General features: G+C 39.3%; 1 protein-coding gene across 1 annotated transcript in view; it reads right to left on the bottom strand.

The window, feature by feature from the left end:
• TESK2 (testis associated actin remodelling kinase 2) overlaps positions 1-21,822 on the bottom strand; it is a 587,073-nt gene that overhangs the window by 556,062 nt on the left and 9,189 nt on the right. Inside the window, exon 2 of the mRNA XM_053693575.1 lies at positions 21,223-21,515. Within this exon, the coding sequence (XP_053549550.1) occupies positions 21,223-21,432 (210 nt within the window). The 5' untranslated portion in view covers positions 21,433-21,515. The remainder of the gene's footprint in view (positions 1-21,222; positions 21,516-21,822) is intronic.

Here is a 21,822-nt window from a genome sequence, read left to right on the forward strand (position 1 = left end):
CCACCAACCAGAAGCAATAAATAATGAGACTTAAATAATGTGGAGACAAAAAAAGACGCCCATATTTTTTAGCGCCAAATAAGACGCCCACATTATTTGGCGCCTAAATGCTTTTGGCGCCAAAAATGACGCCACATCCGGAACGCCGACACTTGACGCAAAAAAAAACGTCAAAAAATGACGCAACTTCCGGCGACACGTATGACGCCGGAAACAGAAAAAAAAATTTGCACCAAAAAAGTCCGCGCCAAGAATGACGCAATAAAATGAAGCATTTTCAGCCCCCGCGAGCCTAACAGCCCACAGGGAAAAAGTCAAATTTTTTAAGGTAAGAAAAAAATGATTGATTCAAATGCATTATCCCAAATATGAAACTGACTGTCTGAAAATAAGGAATGTTGAACATCCTGAATCAAGGCAAATAAATGTTTGAATACATATATTTAGAACTTTATAAAAAAGTGCCTAACCATAGCTTAGAGTGTCACAGAAAATAAGCTTACTTACTTACCCCAGGACACTCATCTACATGTTGTAGAAAGCCAAACCAGTACTGAAACGTAAATCAGCAGAGGTAATGGTATATATAATATATATATATATATATATATATATATATATATATATATATATATATATATATATATATATATATATATATATATATATATATATATATATAAGAGTATATCGTCGATCTGAAAAGGGAGGTAAGAGATGAATCTCTACGACCGATAACAGAGAACCTATGAAATAGACCCCGTAGAAGGAGATCATTGCATTCAAATAGGCAATACTCTCCTCACATCCCTCTGACATTCACTGCACGCTTAGAGGAAAACCGGGCTCCAACCTGCCGCGGAGCGCATATCAACGTAGAATCTAGCACAAACTTACTTCACCACCTCCATAGGAGGCAAAGTTTGTAAAACTGATTTGTGGGTGTAGTGAGGGGTGTATTTATAGGCATTTTAAGGTTTGGGAAACTTTGCCCCTCCTGGTAGGAATGTATATCCCATACGTCACTAGCTCATGGACTCTTGCTAATTACATGAAAGAAAAAGCGTTTTTCCTATAAGTGTCACCAGTAACAACTGAGCCCTTTATGCAAGCTGGGATTCCATACTAAGTGTCTGAATACAGTTTACCCTTCCCTCATGGGGATACTGCCAGCCTTTTCTAGAATTATCACAGTCTGTCTAGAAAAAAAAAATTGACTGAACATACCTCAATGCAGCTTAGCATGCAAACCGTTCCCCCAACTGAACTTTTCCTGTACTCCTCAGCCTCTGTGGGAACAGCAGTGGATCTTGGTTACAAAGTGCTAAGATCATCATCCTCCTTGCAGAAATCTTCATCCCTTTTCTGCCAGAGAGTGAATAGTACACACCGGTACCATTTAAAATAAACTTTTGCTTGAGAAAATAAAAACTAACATTTTTGTCACAACACTCACTTTACCCTTCCTAGTACTTAGAGTAGGCAAAGAGAATGACTGGGGGGTGGAGCTATATAGACTGCTCTGCTGTGGGTGCTCTCTTTGCCACTTCCTGTTGGGAAGGAGAATATCCCACAAGTTTGGATGAATCCGTGGACTCGTTACATCTTGCAAGAGAAATGGGCACAGCCCATAACAGACGTCGCACTATTTGATTATTCTACCGCATGGGAAGTGGTTACAAACAGCCATGTGTTCCCCAAACATAAGCACAACATAAAGTCCTCTTTATCAATAAACTTATTTTAGGCCATAATTTTGTAAAATACCCCAGTGTCAATATTATATGCTGCGTATCTAATTGCTGCAATAATGTCAGTAAAACACCCAGTAGGACAGCAACACCCTTTTCATTTACAGGACTACTGCTTACCCTGTTCCCACTATAAGGAACCAAATCAGCCAATTCTGATATACTAAGTTTCCTCAGAAGAAAAGGGCTGAAACATACCTCAGATGCTGCTTGCTGCATGAGACCGTCCTCCACACTGAAGAGTTTTCTCATATTACCTTCAGATCTGTGGGAACCATAATTGATCTTAGTAACTGCTGCTAAGATTATCAATTTCAGGGGGAAATCTTCCATATCACCGGTACCATTTAAAATAAAAAAAACTTCTTGAAGAAATTAAAACTATAATTTTATCACCACTATCACTTTACCCTTCCTATTACTAGCATAGGCAAAAAGAATGACTGGGGGGTGGAGTCAAGGGAGGAGCTATATAGACATCTCTGCTGTGGTGCTCTTTGCCACTTCCTGTTAGCAGGAGGATAATATCCCACAAGGATGAATCCGTGGACTCGTATCTTTTAGAAGAAATTTACTTTTGAATTGGGCATCGGAACACGGGGTATTAGAAATTTATATCATGCCGACTCAGCCCTTCATCCTTCCGAGGTCGATAAAATGAGTACCATTAAATTGGGTAACTATTACTATTCAGCTGCCGATTTGGTTAATTCTGAGAGCGAGCGCTGAAAAGCTATTTGAGTCCCACTGGAATAATAAAAATAATAAATATAATAAAAATAATAAAATTAAGCGCATCTATTACATCTGATGATTTAAATATCACTAACATTCTGGATCTGATTTTATAAAGGGGAGAGTTTACCATCACTTTAACAAATAAAATTGACTTTCATAGCATCTAAAGTTACGGATACAATTTTTTTTTTATTTAAATCAGAAATTTTTTTCTATTTAAAAAAGGAATTTTTAAAATAAAATGCTTTGAGGAAAAATCTACTTCGATAGCTTTCTCTTTAAGATTCTATGGAATGCACAGGTATGGGCTTTCCCTGTACATACTGTCTGTGTGTTTATAAGCAGTGGCAAACAATGGTCTGATGGGCTGGATGTTATGCAAAGGCATATACAGTGGATATAAAAAGTCTACACTCCCCTGTTAAAATGTCAGGTTTCTGTGATTAAAAAAAATATATATATTTTCAGAACTTTTTCAACATTTAATGTGACCTATAAACTGTACAACTCAATTGAAAAACCAACTGAAATCTTTTAGGTAGAGGGAAGAAAAAATAAAAATAAATTAGTTGTACAAGTGTGCACACCCTTAAACTAATACTATGTTGAAGCACCTTTTGATTTTATTACAGCACTCAGTCCTTTTGGGTATGTGTCTATCAGCATGGCACATCTTGACTTGGCAAAATTTGCCCACTCTTTGCAAAAACACTCCAAATCTGTCAGATTGCGAGGGCATCTCCTGTGCACAGCCCTCTTCAGATCACCACACAGATTTTCACAGATTCAGGTCTGGGCTATTCCAAAACTTTAATCTTCTTTTGGTGAAGCCATTCCTTTGTTGATTTGGATGTATGCTTTGGGTCGTTATGCTGAAAGATGAAGTTCCTCTTCATGTTCAGCTTTCTAGCAGAAGCCTGAAGGTTTTGTGCCAATATTGACTGGTATTTGGAACGGTCCATTATTCCCTCTACCTCCAAAGGCCCCAATTTCAGCTGAAGAAAAAACAGCCCCAAAGCATGATGCTGCCACTACCATGCTTCACTGTGGGTATGGTGTTCTTTTGGTGATGTGCAGTGTTTTTGAGCCAAACATATCTTTTGGAATTATGGCCAAAAAGTTCAACCTTGGTTTCATCAGACCATAACACCTTTTCCCACATGCTTTTGGGAGACTTCAGATGTGTTTTTGCAAAAATGTAGCCTGGCTTGGATGTTTTTCTTCAAAACAAAAAGGCTTTCTTCTTGCCACTCTACCCCATAGCCCAGACATATGAAGAATACGTGAGATTGTCACATGCACCACACAGCCAGTACTTGCCAGATATTCCTGCAGCTCCTTTAATGTTGCTGTAGGCCTCTTGGTAGCCTCCCACAACAGTTTTCTTTTCATCAATTTTGGAGGGACATCCAGTTCTTGGTAATGTCACTGTTGTGCCATATTTTCTCCATTTGATGACTGTCTTCACTGTGTTCCATGGTATATGTAATGCCTTGGAAATTCTTTTGTACCCTTCTCCTGACGGATACCTTTTAACAATGAGATCCATCTGATGCTTTGGAAGCTCTCTGTGGACCATGGCTTTTGCTGTGGGATGCGACAAAGAAAATTTCAGGAAAGACCAACTAGAGCTGCTGAACTTTATTTGGGGTTAATCAGAGGAACGATGATGGCAAGTGTATGCCGACTCCTATTTAACATGATTTTGAATGGGATTGCTTAATTCTGAACACAGCTACATCCCCAGTTATGGAACCACATTATTTTAGTTTTTTTTTTTGTTTTCTTCCCTCCACCTAAAAGATTTCAGTTTGTTTTTCAATTGAGTTGTACAGTTTGTAGGTCACATTAAAGGTGGAAAAAGTTCTGAAATTATTTATCTTTGTCTCATTTTTTTTACATCACAGAAACCTGACATTTTAACAGGGGTGTGTAGACTTTTTATATCCACTGTACTTTACATCAGTTGTGGGCAACTAGCAGCCGAGGGACCCTAGAAGCACCAAGCAACCTATTCTTTTCGTACAGGAAGGAAGGTCATACGACTGTGGTGCCCTGTATGTTGCGTGTCCGTAAGGGTATTAACAACGCAGCTTTGCATACAGTGACAAAGCTGTGCTAGTGCTGCATATCTCCCTTCCAGAGACATGCAGATATAGCACGGCCATGCTGACGTAAGCCCTGTGATATTCTAGTCACATAAAGGGCTAAGTGAACGACCAATGTATAGGGTACGTAGGCAGCAGCTTAAGGTTAAAACAGGGGTACTTCCAGAGACATGCAGATATAGCACGGCCATGCCGACGTAAGCCCTGTGATATTCTAGTCACATAAAGGGCTAAGTGAACGACCAATGTATAGGGTACGTCGGCGGCAGCTTAAGGTTAAAACAGGGGTATTAAACTCATATTCAAGGGCCACTGGCCAAGTGTTCTTCCCCCATGGGGACCACTTAAACAGAGTGAGTGCTCTGAAAGTGACTGTTACCCAAATAGTAGTTCATGGTAGGAGCTGTAGTCCACAACAGACAAACAGTCAGTGTATATTTATCTTGTGAGTGTTAAGTGATCGTTCTGGAACTGAATAAAATGTGACATTTAATAGGCCTGTCAAAAATAATCGTTTTGACGATGCATAGCGATGCGGCATGAAACGATTCTGCATCGATGCGCTGAGACGCGATAATCGATTAACGTTACCCACGTGACCAGCCTCCAGGACAAGTAACAGAAAGTGCGCGGTACAGCGTTTTGACGTCACTGACGTCACGTCACCCAATAAAGCAACATGGGCGCTCCATGGGCGGTCTCTTGAAGTGCCGAAGTTATGCAGTAGGAGCAAAGCAGGAGTGTGTTGCCTGAGATTGATGATGGTGAATGTGATGACGATTCCGACTCCGAGTATACACGGCGGGCTCATTTTTATTTTGTGGGAGACAGAGGAGGAGACCTATGGTGAGAATTAGACTAACTGCTTAGTTACCAAAACGTCGTACATTTTGCCAATGCCATGCCATAATTGCCATTGCCATGCCTATTGCCTCAATGCCTTGCCTAGTGCCTACTTGCCATAGGTAAACTAATTATTAACTTACTGAAAGAGCAAATCAATAAGGGGTACACATTTATTACACAATAAGGGGTACAATTAAATACTTGCCTTATTTACTTAACGTAGTATGTACTACTACTACTGCTGAGCTGACTGAGGCTCAGGCTGCTGCATAATTAATTGCTGCATTATTGAATAATATTGCATATATAAAATGTATTATAAATATAGTATACTATTATTGTCTAATGTCTCTATTAGTCTAATCTGTATCTATCTACCTACATCTACATGTTTTTCACATGGATGGATGGCCTGGTCTGAAGTTCAAATATTTTAATATACACTTTTTATATATAATAGTATTATTTTTTTTTTTAATATAATAAATTTTATATATGCAATTTAATATGCAATTGCAAATGCATGTGCTGACTGAGTGCTCTCTTATAAAATAAAAACAGGGATTGGGTTCTTCGGATTGGCATCTTTTAAGTTAACAAAACTTAACAAGGCTAAAATCTGCATTTTTAAACATACTAAACTAAAGGCCATAAAACCCATTTTGTGATTCAAGAAAGTGCATGCAATTTTAAACAACTTTCCCCATTATATAATTTGCTTATCCTTTGTTGAAATGCATAGCCTCCTCCTTGTGTCGTGCACTAAGTATTATATAGTAAGTAATGTGTGTGCAATGCATTGCTAATATGTCATCAACAAACGATATCTGAGAAGTATGAAGCAAATTAAATAATAGAAGTTAGTTATGATGTTTTTTTAAAATTGTATTCTCTATCTGAATCATGAAAGTAAATGTTTGGGTTTCATTGCACCTTTAAGTGTGTAATATATTACAGTAACTTACAGTGTCAGTGAGTGATGTCCCCTGCAATGCAATTTGTTTTAAAATTTATGTTCGCAAAATGTATGGCATTGGCAAGTAGTTAAAGTTACTAGTACTTGTTGATTTTACATTTGCGGCTTGACATTTTGACAACTGGAACTTAGTGTTTTTTATTTCTTTTTTTTAACACTGACAGAGTTCGACGTTGACAACAACATCATCCGTCACATATGTACATGTCATGCTAAAATGACAGAGGGAGACAAAAAAGATAGATAAAAAAAAATGCACCTAGCATTTTAAAAGTAAGCATCTGGGCACATTTTGGATTTTATGAACATACTGGAAAGCACGAATTGGACAAGACACACACCGTTTGTAAAGCCAGTCACACAAAAATTAAATACCTAGGGAATACTACTAACTTGAGAAATCACGTTAGACGTTTTCACTCTGAGATGCTAACCCCTGCCGATGCCGCCAGTGCCACTGCCAAGGAAATAACAAGACTAGCTGAAGCTCATCAGCCAAGAATTGATGCAATGCTGTCAACTTTGCCGCCCAACTCTGAAAAAGGGAAGAGAATAACCAAAGCTGTGGCAACTTTCATAGCGAAGGACCTACAGCCTTACTCGGTTGTGGAAAACCTTGGGTTTCGCAACCTGTTGAAGACGCTAGAGCCACGTTATAAGATCCCGTCACGCAATCACTTAACAGAAAATGTTATACCTGCACTCTACCACGAAACAAAAGCTCAGGTAATTGCATCAATGAGCCAAGCCAGTCGAGTCGCAATAACGTGTGATTCATGGACTTCAGTCACGACGGAGTCTTATGTAACAGTAACTGCACATTACGTTAGCAAGGACTGGAAGATCTTGTCGCATGTGCTGCAAACAAGAGCAGTTTATGAGTCTCACACGGGTTCTCATCTGGCGGAGCTACTGTCTCGTGTCGTGGAAGAATGGCAGCTGTCCGATAAATCTGTAGTGCTTGTGACCGACAATGCGTCGAACATGATTGTTGCTGCTCAAGTTGGAAAATTCCCTCATGTAAAATGCTTCGCCCATACACAATCTCGCATCCCAGCGGGCGCTGAAAGTGGCCACGCTCTCCAGGCTTTTAGGCAGAGTGCGACGAATATCAACATTTTTTCACCTCAGCACTACAGCAAACCACTCTCTGAAAGAAAAAACATAATTTATGCTTACCTGATAAATTCCTTTCTTCTGTTGTGTGATCAGTCCACGGGTCATCATTACTTCTGGGATATAACTCCTCCCCAACAGGAAATGCAAGAGGATTCACCCAGCAGAGCTGCATATAGCTCCTCCCCTCTACGTCAGTCCCAGTCATTCGACCAAGAATCAACGAGAAAGGAGTAACCAAGGGTGAAGTGGTGACTGGAGTATAATTTAAAAGATATTTACCTGCCTTAAAACAGGGCGGGCCGTGGACTGATCACACAACAGAAGAAAGGAATTTATCAGGTAAGCATAAATTATGTTTTCTTCTGTTATGTGTGATCAGTCCACGGGTCATCATTACTTCTGGGATACCAATACCAAAGCAAAAGTACACGGATGACGGGAGGGAAAGGCAGGCTCATTATACAGAAGGAACCACTGCCTGAAGAACCTTTCTCCCAAAAATAGCCTCCGAAGAAGCAAAAGTGTCAAATTTGTAAAATTTGGAAAAAGTATGAAGTGAAGACCAAGTTGCAGCCTTGCAAATCTGTTCAACAGAGGCCTCATTCTTAAAGGCCCAAGTGGAAGCCACAGCTCTAGTGGAGTGAGCTGTAATTCTTTCAGGAGGCTGCTGTCCAGCAGTCTCATAGGCTAAACGTATTATGCTACGAAGCCAAAAAGAGAGAGAGGTAGCAGAAGCTTTTTGACCTCTCCTCTGTCCAGAGTAAACGACAAACAAGGAAGAAGTTTGGCGAAAATCTTTAGTTGCCTGCAAGTAGAACTTGAGGGCACGAACTACATCCAGATTGTGTAAAAGACGTTCCTTCTTTGAAGAAGGATTTGGACACAAGGATGGGACAACAATCTCTTGATTGATGTTCCTGTTAGTGACTACCTTAGTTAAGAACCCAGGTTTAGTACGCAGAACTACCTTGTCTGAGTGAAAAATCAGATAAGGGGAATCACAATGTAAGGCTGATAACTCAGAGACTCTTCGAGCCGAGGAAATAGCCATTAAAAACAGAACTTTCCAAGATAACATTTTTATATCAATGGAATGAAGGGGTTCAAACGGAACACCCTGTAAAACGTTAAGAACTAAGTTTAAACTCCATGGTGGAGCAACAGCTTTAAACACAGGCTTGATCCTAGCTAAAGCCTGACAAAGGACTGGACGTCTGGATTTTCTGACAGACGTCTGTGTAACAAGATGGACAGAGCTGAAATCTGTCCCTTTAATGAACTAGCTGATAAACCCTTTTCTAAACCTTCTTGTAGAAAAGACAGTATCCTAGCAATCCTAACCTTACTCCAGGAGTAACCTTTGGATTCGCACCAGTATAGGTATTTCCGCCATATTTTATGGTAAATCCTTCTGGTAACAGGCTTCCTAGCCTGAATTAGGGTATCAATAACCGATTCAGAAAAACCACGTTTTGATAAAATCAAGCGTTCAATTTCCAAGCAGTCAGCTTCAGAGAAGTTAGATTTTGATGTTTGAATGGACCCTGTATCAGAAGGTCCTGTCTTAGAGGTAGAGACCAAGGCGGACAGGATGACATGTCCACTAGATCTGCATACCAAGTCCTGCGTGGCCATGCAGGTGCTATTAGAATTACTGATGCTCTCTCCTGTTTGATTTTGGCAATCAATCGAGGAAGCAGCGGGAAGGGTGGAAACACATAAGCCATCCTGAAGTTCCAAGGTGCTGTCAAAGCATCTATCAGAACTGCTCCCGGATCCCTGGATCTGGACCCGTAGCGAGGAAGTTTGGCGTTCTGGCGAGACGCCATGAGATCTATCTCTGGTTTGCCCCAACGTCGAAGTATTTGGGCAAAGACCTCCGGATGAAGTTCCCACTCCCCCGGATGAAAAGTCTGGCGACTCAAGAAATCCGCCTCCCAGTTCTCCACTCCCGGGATGTGGATTGCTGACAGGTGGCAAGAGTGAGACTCTGCCCAGCGAATTATCTTTGATACTTCCATCATTGCTAGGGAGCTTCTTGTCCCTCCCTGATGGTTGATGTAAGCTACAGTCGTGATGTTGTCCGACTGAAACCTGATGAACCCCCGAGTTGTTAACTGGGGCCAAGCCAGAAGGGCATTGAGAACTGCTCTCAATTCCAGAATGTTTATTGGAAGGAGACTCTCCTCCTGATTCCATAGTCCCTGAGCCTTCAGAGAATTCCAGACAGCGCCCCAACCTAGTAGGCTGGCGTCTGTTGTTACAATTGTCCAGTCTGGCCTGCTGAATGGCATCCCCCTGGACAGGTGTGGCCGATAAAGCCACCATAGAAGAGAATTTCTGGTCTCTTGATTCAGATTCAGAGTAGGGGACAAATCTGAGTAATCCCCATTCCACTGACTTAGCATGCATAATTGCAGCGGTCTGAGGTGTAGGCGTGCAAAAGGTACTATGTCCATTGCCGCTACCATTAAGCCGATCACCTCCATGCATTGAGCTACTGACGGGTGTTGAATGGAATGAAGGACGCGGCATGCATTTTGAAGCTTTGTTAACCTGTCTTCTGTCAGGTAAATCTTCATTTCTACAGAATCTATAAGAGTCCCCAAGAATGGAACTCTTGTGAGAGGAAAGAGAGAACTCTTCTTTTCGTTCACTTTCCATCCATGCGACCTTAGAAATGCCAGAACTAACTCTGTATGAGACTTGGCAGTTTGAAAGCTTGAAGCTTGAATTAGAATGTCGTCTAGGTACGGAGCTACCGAAATCCCTCGCGGTCTTAGTACCGCTAGAAGGGCACCCAGAACCTTTGTGAAGATTCTTGGAGCCGTAGCCAATCCGAATGGAAGAGCTACAAACTGGTAGTGCCTGTCTAAGAAGGCAAACCTTAGATACCGGTGATGATCTTTGTGGATCGGTATGTGAAGGTAAGCATCCTTTAAATCCACTGTGGTCATGTACTGACCCTCTTGGATCATGGGTAAGATTGTCCGAATAGTTTCCATTTTGAACGATGGAACTCTTAGGAATTTGTTTAGAGTCTTTAAATCTAAGATTGGCCTGAAAGTTCCCTCTTTTTTGGGAACCACAAACAGGTTTGAGTAGAACCCTTGTCCTTGTTCCGACCGCGGAACCGGATGGATCACTCCCATTAATAACAGATCTTGTACGCAGCGTAGAAACGCTTCTTTCTTTATCTGGTTTGTTGACAACCTTGACAGATGAAATCTCCCTCTTGGGGGAGATAATTTGAAGTCTAGAAGGTATCCCTGTGATATGATCTCTAGAGCCCAGGGATCCTGAACATCTCTTGCCCAGGCCTGGGCGAAGAGAGAGAGTCTGCCCCCCACTAGATCCGGTCCCGGATCGGGGGCTCTCGGTTCATGCTGTCTTTGGGGCAGCAGCAGGTTTCCTGGCCTGCTTGCTCTTGTTCCAGGACTGGTTAGGCTTCCAGCCTTGCCTGTAACGAGCAACAGCTCCTTCCTGTTTTGGTGCAGTGGAGGTTGATGCTGCTCCTGTTTTAAAGTTCCGAAAGGGACGAAAATTAGACTGTCTAGCCTTAGCTTTGGCTTTGTCTTGAGGTAGGGCGTGGCCCTTACCTCCTGTAATGTCAGCGATAATCTCTTTCAAACCGGGCCCAAATAAAGACTGCCCCTTGAAAGGTATATTAAGTAATTTGGACTTAGAAGTAACATCAGCTGACCAGGATTTTAGCCACAGCGCCCTACGTGCCTGTATGGCGAATCCTGAGTTCTTAGCCGTAAGTTTGGTTAAATGTACTACGGCCTCCGAAATGAAGGAATTAGCTAGTTTAAGGACTCTAAGCCTGTCCGTAATGTCGTCTAGCGTAGATGAACTAATGTTCTCTTCAAGCGACTCAATCCAAAATGCTGCCGCAGCCGTAATCGGCGCGATACATGCAAGGGGTTGTAATATAAAACCTTGTTGAACAAACATTTTCTTAAGGTAACCCTCTAATTTTTTATCCATTGGATCTGAGAAAGCACAGCTATCCTCCACCGGGATAGTGGTACGCTTAGCTAAAGTAGAAACTGCTCCCTCCACCTTGGGGACCGTCTGCCATAAGTCCCGAGTGGTGGCGTCTATTGGAAACATCTTTCTAAATATTGGAGGGGGTGAGAACGGCACACCGGGTCTATCCCACTCCTTAGTAACAATTTCAGTTAGTCTCTTAGGTATAGGAAAAACGTCAGTACTCGCCGGTACCGCAAAGTATTTATCCAACCTACACAGTTTCTCTGGTATTGCAACGGTGTTACAATCGTTGAGAGCTGCTAAGACCTCCCCTAGTAATACACGGAGGTTCTCCAATTTAAATTTAAAATTTGAAATATCTGAGTCCAATCTGTTTGGATCAGAACCGTCACCCACAGAATGAAGCTCTCCGTCCTCATGCTCTGCGAGCTGTGACGCAGTATCAGACATGGCCCTAGCATTGTCAGCGCACTCTGTTCTCACCCCAGAGTGATCACGCTTGCCTCTTAGTTCTGGTAATTTAGACAAAACTTCAGTCATAACAGTAGCCATATCTTGTAATGTTATCTGTAATGGCCGCCCAGATGTACTAGGCGCCAAAATATCACGCACCTCCCGGGCGGGAGATGCAGGTACTGCCGCGTGAGGCGAGTTAGTCGGCATAACTCTCCCCTCGCTGTTTGGTGAAATTTGTTCACATTGTACAGATTGACTTTTATTTAAAGTAGCATCAATACAGTTAGTACATAAATTTCTATTGGGCTCCACCTTGGCATTGGAACAAATGACACAGATATCTTCCTCTGAGTCAGACATGTTTAACACACTAGCAAAAAACTTACAACTTGGTTATAATCTTTTTTAGCAAAAAACGTACTGTGCCTCAAAGAGGTACTAACGATTAAATGACAGTTGAAATAGTGAACTGAAAAACAGTTATAGCATCAAACTTTAAAACAACAAAACTTTTAGCAAAGGTTTGTTCCCATTAGTAAAATAACAATAATTAAATTTGACATAAAAAATACAAAGCAACGTTTTTATTCACAGTCACTATAAGAATTCTCACAGCTCTGCTGAGAGAATTTACCTCCCTTCAAAGAAGTTTGAAGACCCCTGAGATCTATCAGAGATGAACCGGATCATGCAGGAAAAATAAAAGTAACTGACTGGTATTTTTTGATGCGTAGCAAAGAGCGCCAAAACGGCCCCTCCCTCTCCCACACAGCAGTGAAGAGAAACGAAACTGTCACAAATAAAGCAAAAAAAAAAAAAAAAACTGCCAAGTGGAAAATAATGCCCAAATATTTATTCACACAGTACCTCAGCAATGTAAACGATTCTACATTCCAGCAAAAACGTTTAACATGATAAATAGTTATTAAAAAGGATTAGTGACCTTTAACAGAGTAGTTCCGGTGAAATACCATCCCCAGAATACTGAAGTGTATACATACATGTCATTTTAACGGTATGGCAGGATTTTCTCATCAATTCCATTCAGAAAATAAAAACTGCTACATACCTCAATGCAGATTCCTCTGCCCGCTGTCCCCTGATCTGAAGCCTTTACCTCCCTCAGATGGCCGAGAACAGCAATATGATCTTAACTACTCCGGTTAAAATCATAGTAAAAAACTCTGACAGATTCTTCCTCAAACTCTGCCAGAGAAGTAATAACACGCTCCGGTGCTATTTTAAAATAACAAACTTTTGATTGAAGTCATAAAAACTAAGTATAATCACCATAGTCCTCTCACACATCCTATCTAGTCGTTGGGTGCAAGAGAATGACTGGGACTGACGTAGAGGGGAGGAGCTATATGCAGCTCTGCTGGGTGAATCCTCTTGCATTTCCTGTTGGGGAGGAGTTATATCCCAGAAGTAATGATGACCCGTGGACTGATCACACATAACAGAAGAAATAGAAATGTCTTGGCCTGAAGAATCATAAGCTGATAACTGATGTGACAACAAGGTGGAACAGCTCATATGACATGGTCGAGAGGTTCCTAGAACAGCAACCTGCAATCTGTGCCACATTGTTGTCTCCAGAAGTCAGAAAAAGTGAGTCAGATCTCTGCACTCTCAACAAAACAAATGTGTCAAATGCAGAGGATGCTGTGAGTGCATTAAAGCCAATGAAAGATGCAACCACACTGATGTCAGAAGAGCGCAATCCAACTGTTTCTCTCATTGCCCCTCTAAATGCACAACTGCTCCAGAACATGACAGACACCATGGGAGACACACCCATGATCCATGAGATCAAGAAAGCCATCAAAACAGATCTCCTGAAGAGGTACAGTAGTGAGGCAGAGAAGAAGATACTTTATACAGCCTCTGCCCTGGATCCTCGTTTTAAGGAACTGCCTTTTATTCTCAGAGGAGGAGAGATTGGAGATATACAGAGGAGTGACTGAGGAGGTTGCATCCTTGGAGATAATTTTAATTGCATCATGTTTCTTGAAAAATGTATAAATTGAAAACAAACATAAAACATACCATCCATAACAAAATAGGCTTAGCTAGCTAGCAGTAGCTTGATTAGTAGCTAGTTTAATGAGTACAAGGTTTATTATACAAGTCAGTTCAAAAACGCCAGTCAGTCAACTTTTCTCCTCCTCCGTCCACTCCCGAGTCCTTCCTAATAGATGTGAGCTGTTGCATGCATTTATTTATGCATTACTGTCTCTCTGAGCACACACATAGCATTAGCTGGCTGCTCGAGGTAATAATGAATGCTATTTTTTCTATTCTTTTGTTCAAACACAGATTGAGTGTACTAGTACAGTTACATCTAGGAGGACAAACGTGGATGAAGTGCCACTGCCTGAGGGAAAAGAAACTCTGGAAGAAGAATCACCCATCGATGAGGATAACCCTTCTCCTCCCAAAAGAAAGTCCACATCGCTGCTCATGACTTTGCTGGGACAGTCTTTCACTGACACTGAAGGTACAATAGAACCCAAGACCCCCTATGCCAAGGCTGAAGAGGAAATAGAGAAATATTGTAAAGCCCCATCTCGGCCTCTCACTGAAGACCCTTTGAAATGGTGGCATGTACATGAGGTCATATTTCCCCTCCTCTCTCATTTGTCAAAGCGATACTTGTGTATCCCAGGTACAAGCGTGTCTGCAGAGCGGGTTTTCTCCACTGCAGGAGATGTGGTAACGGCAAAAAGAAGCACCCTCAAACCAGAGCATGTGGATCAACTAGTGTTCTTACAGAAAAACCTACATATTCCATAATTCTGAGTAGTGATTCAGGTTTATAATATTAATATTTAATGTGTTTTGGCACATCCAGAAGAATGTGCTGTGTGCCCCACTGCCCAGTGCAGACTACTGTTAAGTTATTTTATATTTGTTACCGTTATAAAACTTTATGAAAAATGAAGCTTAAAACCTTGAGTAAATCTTTGTTGGATCACAAAATATACTAGTACACTACACGACACACCACGTCACTCACTGTCACAGTCACACACACAAACAATACACAACTGCACACACCTCATGTGTGCGTGTCAGTGTCACCCTTCACCATGATTCACGTGTGGTTTTTTTGGTATTGTTTGACTGTGTGTGACTGTGACTGTGTGTGTGTTGTGTAACAATATATTTGTGATCCCATAAAGATAATCAAAGTTAGTAAATCTAGTAGTTCAATGCTACTTGTTGTATAATGTCTATTACTACTTCTAGTGTTACTGTGATGTTTGCCAATCAGGAAGTGCTCTGTTTTGTAGATGTTGTGCTATTGTTTACAGCACACCCCTGTATTGTTTGCAATGCAGTGAGTGCATAGTGCATAAGGGATTATTAATATTATTCACACTAAAAATTGTCTATTTTAAATAGACCCTTTAAGAAAGATATATGTTTTTGTTTATGATCCCAATCCCAAATGCCATCCCACTCAGATCTGTAGGGGTTAACCTAATATAACCAACCAGTTAACAATAACAATGTGTGTGTACTGTCTAACTGTCTTTATGAGTGTGTGAGTGTGACTGAGTGAGTGCCAGTTTGAAAAGTTTGTATGTATCTATCTATGAGTGTGTGTGAGATGAGTGTCTTAACTGCCTTTGAATGTTTTTGTTTGTATGTGATTGTGTGTCTGTCCCAGTGTCTATGAGTGTGAGTGTGACTGTGGCTGACTGTCTGTGGTGCCTTTGAATGTTTTTGTTTGGGTGTGTCCCACTGTGTCTGAGTGTCTAGTGAGTGTGACTGTCTGTCTATGAGTGTGCAGAGAGTGAGACTGAAGCCAAACCACTATATAAGGGGAAGGAAAAGCCTTGAGTAAATCTTTATTGGATCACAAATATACTGTACACTACAGACAGTACAGCACACACACACACACACACACAACAGCACAATACAAAAATAAAGCACACACACCTCAGGTGAGTGGCGTGCCACCCTTTCTTCACCATGATTTACTCCTTGATGTCTGTGTGCTTTTTTATGTATTGTTTGTTTGTGTGTGACTGCTGTGTACTGTTCAGTGACAGACTCAGTCACTGTTCAGTTGTGTGTAGTACTGCTTTAACAGTAACTAATAACTAACTAATTATATTTGTGATCCCATAAAGATAATATAATCATCAAGAAGAAACTGTAGTTATAGTAGTTCAGTTCAATGCTACTTGTTTTAAATGTCTCTAGTACTACTGTAAGTCTGTAACTGTGTAAACTAATTGTATATGTCACAATCACATGTGTGTACACTCTGTGCTGTGTGTTGTGTTCCAGATTCTTCATGTGATGTTTGTTTGCCACAAATTGACAGTCATGAAGGCACAGTGGACTGCACCTGTAATTTTGTACCTTATATAAGGGATTTATGTTTTGTTTTCTGAGGAGGACAATTTTCACACAAATAAGGTATTATGGTGGTAACTTAAGCTTAACCTATCTATTTTGGTTTTAATTTAATGTCTATTATTATATTATTATTACTACTAAGTAAAGACATTAAATTAAAACCAACATAGATAGGTTAGACATTTGTTTTTCATGTTTCTTTACAAGTGTATAGTGTACTTACTATATATAAAATATACATTTAAATATTTTCTTTTATTGAAGTACACTGTGAGCACTGCACTTTTTACACTACGTACTCTGTAACTACAGTTTGATGCCATAATATTGTTTCCAAACCAATACAACAATTGCAATTTAGTATTTACTGTTCTATAAACTGTTTTTGTCTGCTGTGTTCCGACTTTGCCACAGGAAGAGTGTCCTTTATTGAGCTAATAAAATAAAAAAAAGAGTTTATTTCAATATTTTGACTGCTTGAATTTTTTTTTCTGAAGAATGTAAAAATTGGGCAGAAATAGTGCAGTAATCGTGATGCATCGTAAAATCGAATAGTTACGATGATAATCGTAATCGAATCGTGAGACAGGTGAAGATGCGCAGCTCTAACATTTAACAAGCAGTGCATAATGGGAGTCTACACTGGACAATGCCTGCTTGTCTTTATATTTATCTAGTGAGTGCCTATATAGAACAACTTGTTACACTTCTCAGTATCCTAAAAATGGGGTCAAATTAATCATTTAAAAAGGGAGGGCTAGATAAAACTATTTTGTATTAGGGAAGAGTGCCTTCCGACCAGACCTTCCCCTCCCCCCATTGTGATATGAAGAGCTCACGCTAAATAGGCAGGAAATGTTAAAGGAAAGTATGGTATAAGTTGTTTGTTCAAAATGTTTATAATGTTACGTATACTAGAATTGGAAATGTATTGATTCATTTATCTTAAGTTACACTACTGGCAATATTTGTTAGGAACTTGTCAGCTGAAGAGGAGGGAGGCCATTGGTCTCCTCTCTTGATACGCCCTACTCCACTGACTAATTGACATTATACTCATTCCTGTATGAACTCAGTAACAATACAACAGTACGTTACTATGAACCCTAAGTGGACAATTACAGTTGGAAGGGTTGTTGGTAACTATATAATTGTTCTTAGACTGCACGTTATATTGTATTAATGCCAATTTCCAATAAAGGTCTTTTAAAATTAAAAAAAAAAAAAAAAAAAAAAAAAAAAAAATTGTATATGGCCCCAGAGACCACTGACTTAAACCACAGCACATATCCACCATTTCATTAACATATCAACTGCACTCCCACTCTCCAGACAGGAAAAACAGAGGTTTAAAATGCGAGGCTATAATTTCATGCAGAATATAAAATATCAAATACATTTTGTCACCTTATCCTGTAATTTAATTCTATGGCCTTCCAACTCCTGCAAGCCATTGTTTTCTCACTGAAATAACTAAATGTATACAAGTCTAAAAACTGGCAGAGGAGATGAGGAAAACCTAGGTTTCAACATGGTGGCACTCGCTTTATAGACCAAAATTTACACTCAGTTCTTCAATTAAACTAACAGATTGATCACACAAGCCTTTAGAACGCTTTCTCTAATGATTTTTCTACAAAAGTCGCCATAAAAAAAAAAAAAAAAAAAAAAGGAGGACAGTCTAGTCAAAACTAAACTTTCATGATTCACATAGGACATACAGTTTTAAACAACTTTCCAATGTTCTTTTATCATCAATTTTTCTTTGTTCTCTTGGTATTCTATGTTGAAAACTAAACCTAGGTAGGCTCATAGGCTAATGACTAAGCCCTTGAAGGCCACCTCTAATCTCAGTGGATTTTGACAGTTTTTTTTTGGGTTTTTTTTTAACAGCTAGACAGCGCTAGTTCATGTGTGCCATATAGATAAAAACGTTGTGCTCCCTCACGTGGAGTTACATAGGCGTCAGCACTGATTATATAAAATACAAGTGTCACAAGAACTGAAACAAGGAGGCTGTCAGCAGAGGCTTAGATACAAGGTAGTGCATTATTTTAACAGTGTTGGTTATGCAAAACCGTGGAATGGATAATAAAAGGATTATCTATCTTGTTGCACATACTGTTAATAATGAAAAGTTGAAGGAAAAACAAAAAGAAAATTCTAAAACTGTAAATTGTGAAATTTCAATAAAGGGGGTAGACTGTCTTTAAAGTCTATAGTGAAATTGTTAAATCATTTAAAAAGCTTTTCTGAAGGATTGCGATTGGCCCTAAGGCTAATAAGCAGATCTGTATATTTGAGCTAACATTTGGAATACACACAACATATCTATGTATTTTGTTTTTAACCCTTTAATTTAAAGGGACATTAAACATGTGTTAAAATAAATCTCTTGAATATATTTTCGTTATTTACTTTGTCCCCTTTTCCTGTAATTCTATTTTGAAATTGGGAGCATTTCAGTTCCTGTTAAAAATGCAAGTGCAACTTATAATTAGCAGGGAACGTCTATCAGCCACTGAGCTTTTCAATTTAAAACCACACCATTTGGTGAGCCAATTACAAGAGGAATATGTGTATAGCCTCCAATCAGCAGCTAGCTCACAGTAGTGCATTGCTGCTCGAGTCTTAACTAGGTATGCTTTTGCCCAAAGGAAACAATAACGAAGTAAATTAGATAGAACATTAAAAACTGAATTCTCTTACAAAACCATACAAGTTTAATTTTAACATTTACGTCTAATTAGAAGAGAATTAAAAATAGTAAGAAATTCATGTTTGGCCACAACTAAAAGGAATTTGCTGATAGGACAGCTAGTATATGTGCATCGATAGGAATGGACAAATCACAACATAACCATATATAGTTTGTTTGAACTAGTGACAGGATTCAAATAACATTATTTTTGTTATTTCAGACAATTTAGGCTCTATAAAAGCTACTAGATGTACAACAGGAGTCTAAGGTTTTTTTTTTAGGGAATCGGTACAGAAACTGGCAAAATGAACAAATCTCAAGCAGCCGGTGTATTTAAACAAGGTCTGGCAGCAAAATGCAGCACACACCACGCTCTGCCTGCTACACTGACAAGATGTGTTTGGGAGGATTCTTTATAAGTATATTTCTGGTTCAGTTCAGATGCAGTAGGGCACCATCTGTTGCAGGCTCTGAGCGGGCAGCGCGTATGTAACAGGAGCACGCAATTACCGCAGTGCAAAATGTGACGACTGTTACATTTCATTACTTTTTATAGCTAAAGAAATTACAGTGTGTTCCTGCTCTCAAAACAACCAATAATTCCCCGTTCCAAAGAACCTGTAGTATGTTAAAGGGACATTAACACTAAGGTGGCAATATAAAATAAATCATATATATATATATACTCTGCAATATACTTCATTTATTTTGTCCTCTTCTCCTGTAAGTCCACTTTGAAATTGTGAGCTTTTCAGTTCCTGTTAGAAATGGAGTTAAAGAACCCTGTTATATTCCACACAGCCATTGGCTCCACACTCTAGTGACCCATTTATAATTGTCCCTAATTGAGAAGGTCATTTAAGTTACAAATCCCTTTTTTTTATACACTAAAACTTTACACTTATGTTGTCAATATTTAAACAACTATTAAACTTTAAAAATACATCATGTTCTCAGATTAAAATTTTCTTTAAATGCATCATGCTAGTATTTAGTGTTTAATGTCCCTTTAATTGCTAGCATGTAACATGGTGAGTATGTACTGTACTCAGTGCATCTATGTTAAATTGACATTAATAGTGTGTTATTGGTTGCTATAGTTACCAACAATTACTTTTTATACTAAAACCTCGTCTCACTCACAGATTGTGCTCTGTAGCAAAATGATAAACAATTGAGTATTTGATAGCGACAAATACAGGGGTGGCATAAACCAATGAGCCCAGAATTTGGTCTATGACATGCTGTTGGTAATAGTGAATTATGTGAACATAAAAAACAGGGTTGCAGTTACCCTACATAACATTTGAATCTCAAAATCTCTGCCTCCTTGGCAAATACAGATTTTTGCCAACATTAAAAGAACTAACTTGAGTTACTATAAAAAGAAATGCCTTTCATACAGTTGCTACCCATGCCTTGTTTTGTAGCAAGATAGAGATAAGAAATAAAACCTCATCAAAATGGTCCTTGTGAACGGGTATGACTCATATCAGGCACAGATAAGTGGATATCAAGCTTCAGAGCTATAAAGAATATGAAGAAAAAAATTCTGGTACAACAAAGACTTGATATTTGCTTAAAGATATTTTTCTGTGTTTTTATAATTCCATTCTCTAAATGTTTAACCCCTACATACCCCATAATCAGGCACATTGAAGCTAGACAACTTTTTACATATTTTTTCACAGAACCATTTATCAGATGACAATATGTGGGCTTCCTATACCTATTTAAAAAGGGACAGTCAACACCAAAATTGTTGTTTTCTAAAAAGATAGACAACGTTTTTACTACCCATTCCCAAGTTTTGCACAACCAACATTGTTATATTAATATACTTTATACATTAAACCTCTAGATTTCTGCCTATTTCTAAGCCACTATAGACAGCCTCTTAATCACATGCTTTTTACAACAGGAGATAACATGGGCTATACAGATAACATTGTGCATGACAGTACTAACTGGCTAAAATAATTTTTGGAGTTCACTGTCCCTTTAAAGCCAAGAAAAACCCTCACAATCACCTTTAAATAACTTAGTAACCAAACTTGTCAATAACGGAAATAAAACAAAAACATGGATCTGATCCAATGCTGAAAACATCTGGCAGGTGTCACATGGAATCAGTGATATAATCAGAGAGTTTACCTTGAAAACTTCAGAGAAGAAGCCAGAACCAATTTTTTCACAGGTGAAGTCATCGAGGCGTGTAAGTCTGGAGAAGGCACTGATCAGGGCGTTGTAGGACGACTGGTAAACCCTTCCCAGCTGGGCTTTACTGTCATCTCCTCCGCTGTCTTCAACACGCTCCAAGCGAGGAGGGAAACCAGCAATTGAGTTGCGTTTATTCCGATCCATTTCTTACAAAGTAAGTGGACTTTGTTTTATGAAGAAATTCTGCTCACATTTTAGAAATATTTTGGTTCATAGCCTTCCAGACACTATAAGAAAATCAAAGAAGTTAATTAGCTAGCATCCAGTATCCACACACTGGATAGCAAACTCATCTCAAAACATTTGGAAAGTGTCATACAAATAACCTTACACAATACACAATCTTCTCTGTCTATGGTTTGATTTTTGTGTCTAAAATGCAAATAGTCTATATTTATTTAAAACAAGAGATTACCCGATAATACTGTACTCTCTTTTTGATAGAAGATATAGATATATGTATATACACACACACACACACACGAAAGTATTAAAAAACGATATAAAAACTACCTTTAGGTTGCATGTATAAAA

The sequence above is a fragment of the Bombina bombina genome, chromosome 10, assembly GCF_027579735.1.
Source record: "Bombina bombina isolate aBomBom1 chromosome 10, aBomBom1.pri, whole genome shotgun sequence".
NCBI lineage: Eukaryota > Metazoa > Chordata > Amphibia > Anura > Bombinatoridae > Bombina > Bombina bombina.